General features: G+C 49.6%; 1 protein-coding gene across 5 annotated transcripts in view; it reads left to right on the top strand.

Annotated features, from left to right (window-relative positions):
• lmo7b (LIM domain 7b) overlaps positions 1-2,500 on the top strand; it is a 22,505-nt gene that overhangs the window by 14,482 nt on the left and 5,523 nt on the right. For all 5 annotated transcript variants that reach the window (XM_076302809.1, XM_076302807.1, XM_076302806.1 and 2 more), the window contains one exon: positions 374-548. In XM_076302809.1, the coding sequence (XP_076158924.1) occupies positions 374-548 (175 nt within the window). The remainder of the gene's footprint in view (positions 1-373; positions 549-2,500) is intronic.

Genomic DNA, 2,500 nt, shown 5'->3' with positions numbered 1-2,500 from the left:
TGAGCTGTTTCATGTTTATATATTTTCCTCTCTCTGGTCCTTTTCTGATGGCAACCTTCTCTCTTCCTGACTGCCCTCTCATTGGTCCCTCTCTTCCTGACTGCCCTCTCATTGGTCCCTCTCTTCGGTCTCTCTCTTCCTGACTGCCCTCTCATTGGTCCCTCTCTTGCTGACTGCCCTCTCATTGGTCCCTCTCTTGCTGACTGCCCTCTCATTGGTCCCTCTCTTGCTGACTGCCCTCTCATTGGTCCCTCTCTTCCTGACTGCCCTCTCATTGGTCCCTCTCTTGCTGACTGCCCTCTAATTGGTCCTCCTGTAATAGCGCCCCACTCTGATTGGCCCAGCTGGCGTAATGCTCTCCTGTGATTGGCAGGTGCGGTGCGGGTGGAGAAGAAGCTGGGTCAGCAGATGTCCCAGGTGGAGTTTGAGCGGCAGCAGATCCTGGCGGAGATGCGCAAGAGGACCCCGCTGAACCGGGACAGCAGCTGGATCCGCCAGCGCAGCAGCAGCAGCAGCCTCTACAAGGAGCCCATCAACCCCGTCAGGAGGTCAGTATGAGCAACAACAAGAGAGACGAAGCTACAAAAGACAGAGCAACGGGGGTTGAAATACACAGACTAATTAACAGAAAGACAGGACTGGACCAGACTAACAAGACAATAACTGGGAACAGGTGGGAGCAGAAAATGGAGGGGAAACTAACGAGACAGGAAGTACAGACCAAATAAGGAGATGGGTGGAGACAAAGACAGATGACAGACAGGTAAACACAAAGCAGATGACTCAGGACAATATACCGAATGGCCACAAGTATAAGTATGAGTATATATACTCTTTTGATCCTGTGAGGGAAATTTGGTCTCTGCATTTATCCCAATCCGTGAATTAGTGAAACACACTCAGCACACAGTGAACACACAGTGAGGTGAAGCACACACTAATCCCGGCGCAGTGAGCTGCCTGCAACAACAGCGGCGCTCGGGGAGCAGTGAGGGGTTAGGTGCCTTGCTCAAGGGCACTTCAGCCGTGCCTACTGGTCGGGGTTCAAACCGGCGACCCTCCGGTTACAGGTCCGAAGTGCTAACCAGAAGGCCACGGCTGCCCCCAAAACGGGAGATCGCGTGACACCGGCCGCAACGTCAGGCGGAGCATCATGGCGGAGGTCACTCAGTTCTGTCTGTAGGGGTGACGCTAGTGTAGTGGATAAGGAGCTGGGTTTGCATGCAGTAGCCTGAAGGGGCGTTCACATTGGACACGGTATTCGCTGCGGTCGCCGCTAGCTTGCTCTTGGTTGAGGTGACGTCCCACAGATTTTTCTTGTGCTTGCCGCTGGGCTCAGCGCAAAATACCAACGACTCTCAGCGCGCCAAGGTCAAAGTTCAACCTGATTGAACCGCGGCACGCGCAAGAGCGGCAAAATGCTGCGCTTTGCTCATCGCAGCGCCAGACCAGTTGTTACCAAATAGCGCAAGCCATCGACTATAATGCATTTCATAGCGCAAGCCATCGACTATAATGCATTTCATAGCGCAAGCCATCGACTATAATGCTTTTCATAGCGCATGCCACATGTAATGTGATGGGGTCCTTGAGAAGTTGTGGTATGGACACTAACCTTTTGCACCACAGCGCCCCCTGTAGAATTTTTTTTTTCTTTTAATGGCTAATTCTTTATATAAATAATATAATGTCCATGTTATTATGACCGCCGCGCAGCAAAGCGTCAGATTTTTTTTTCTTTTTCGCATGTCCAAATTTCCGTCAATGATTCCCGGGACACTGAAAGACCGGGGTAGACGAAACTTGGTGGGCATGTAACCCCATATGGATAGCATGGAACCATCGTTTTTTTCGTTTTGATCTGTAACCCCCCTGCTGGACTGCACCCCCCGAAAGGAGGGTAGGGCAGACACAGTTTTCTGGGAATATCTCGAGAACTGTAAGGTTTAGGAGGACCATTTTTTTTTGTATGTTGATCTCAAGAGGCCATATCAACCCATTCCATAACCACTCATTTCATGTATAGTGCCACCTAGTTAAACAAAAAAAAGTAAAAATGAGGTGTTGTAATCGCAGGTATCTGTGACCTAACATAGTCAAAACTGCACGAAATTGGAAGTGTAGGATCATTATGACACCCTCTGAATGCACGCCAAGTTTCGTGGAATTCCGTTCATGGGGGGCCACACAATAAATTCATTTATGTTACTATACACCAACTGGCCTGTAGGTGGCCGGAGACAGTTTTCTGTGAATATCTCGAGAACCGTAGGGCCTAGGAGGTCCACCTTTTTTTGTATGTTGGTCTTAAGGGGGCATGTCAACCCATCCCATTACCACTTATTTCATGAGAACCGTAGGGCCTAGGATGACCAATTTTTCCCGTATGTTTGCCTCCAGGGGTCATGTTAACCCATTCCATGTGCACACATGTGCATAAACAGATACACACGCACACACATGCATTCACAGTAATCATACGTATGACACATACTCACAC

The sequence above is a fragment of the Alosa pseudoharengus genome, unplaced genomic scaffold (assembly GCF_046254945.1).
Source record: "Alosa pseudoharengus isolate Yale_2024_CS ecotype anadromous, Long Island Sound unplaced genomic scaffold, YU_APseudo_1.1 YU_APseudo_1.1_scf_24, whole genome shotgun sequence".
Lineage (NCBI taxonomy): Eukaryota > Metazoa > Chordata > Actinopteri > Clupeiformes > Clupeidae > Alosa > Alosa pseudoharengus.
This window is presented reverse-complemented; position numbering and strand designations above follow the sequence as displayed.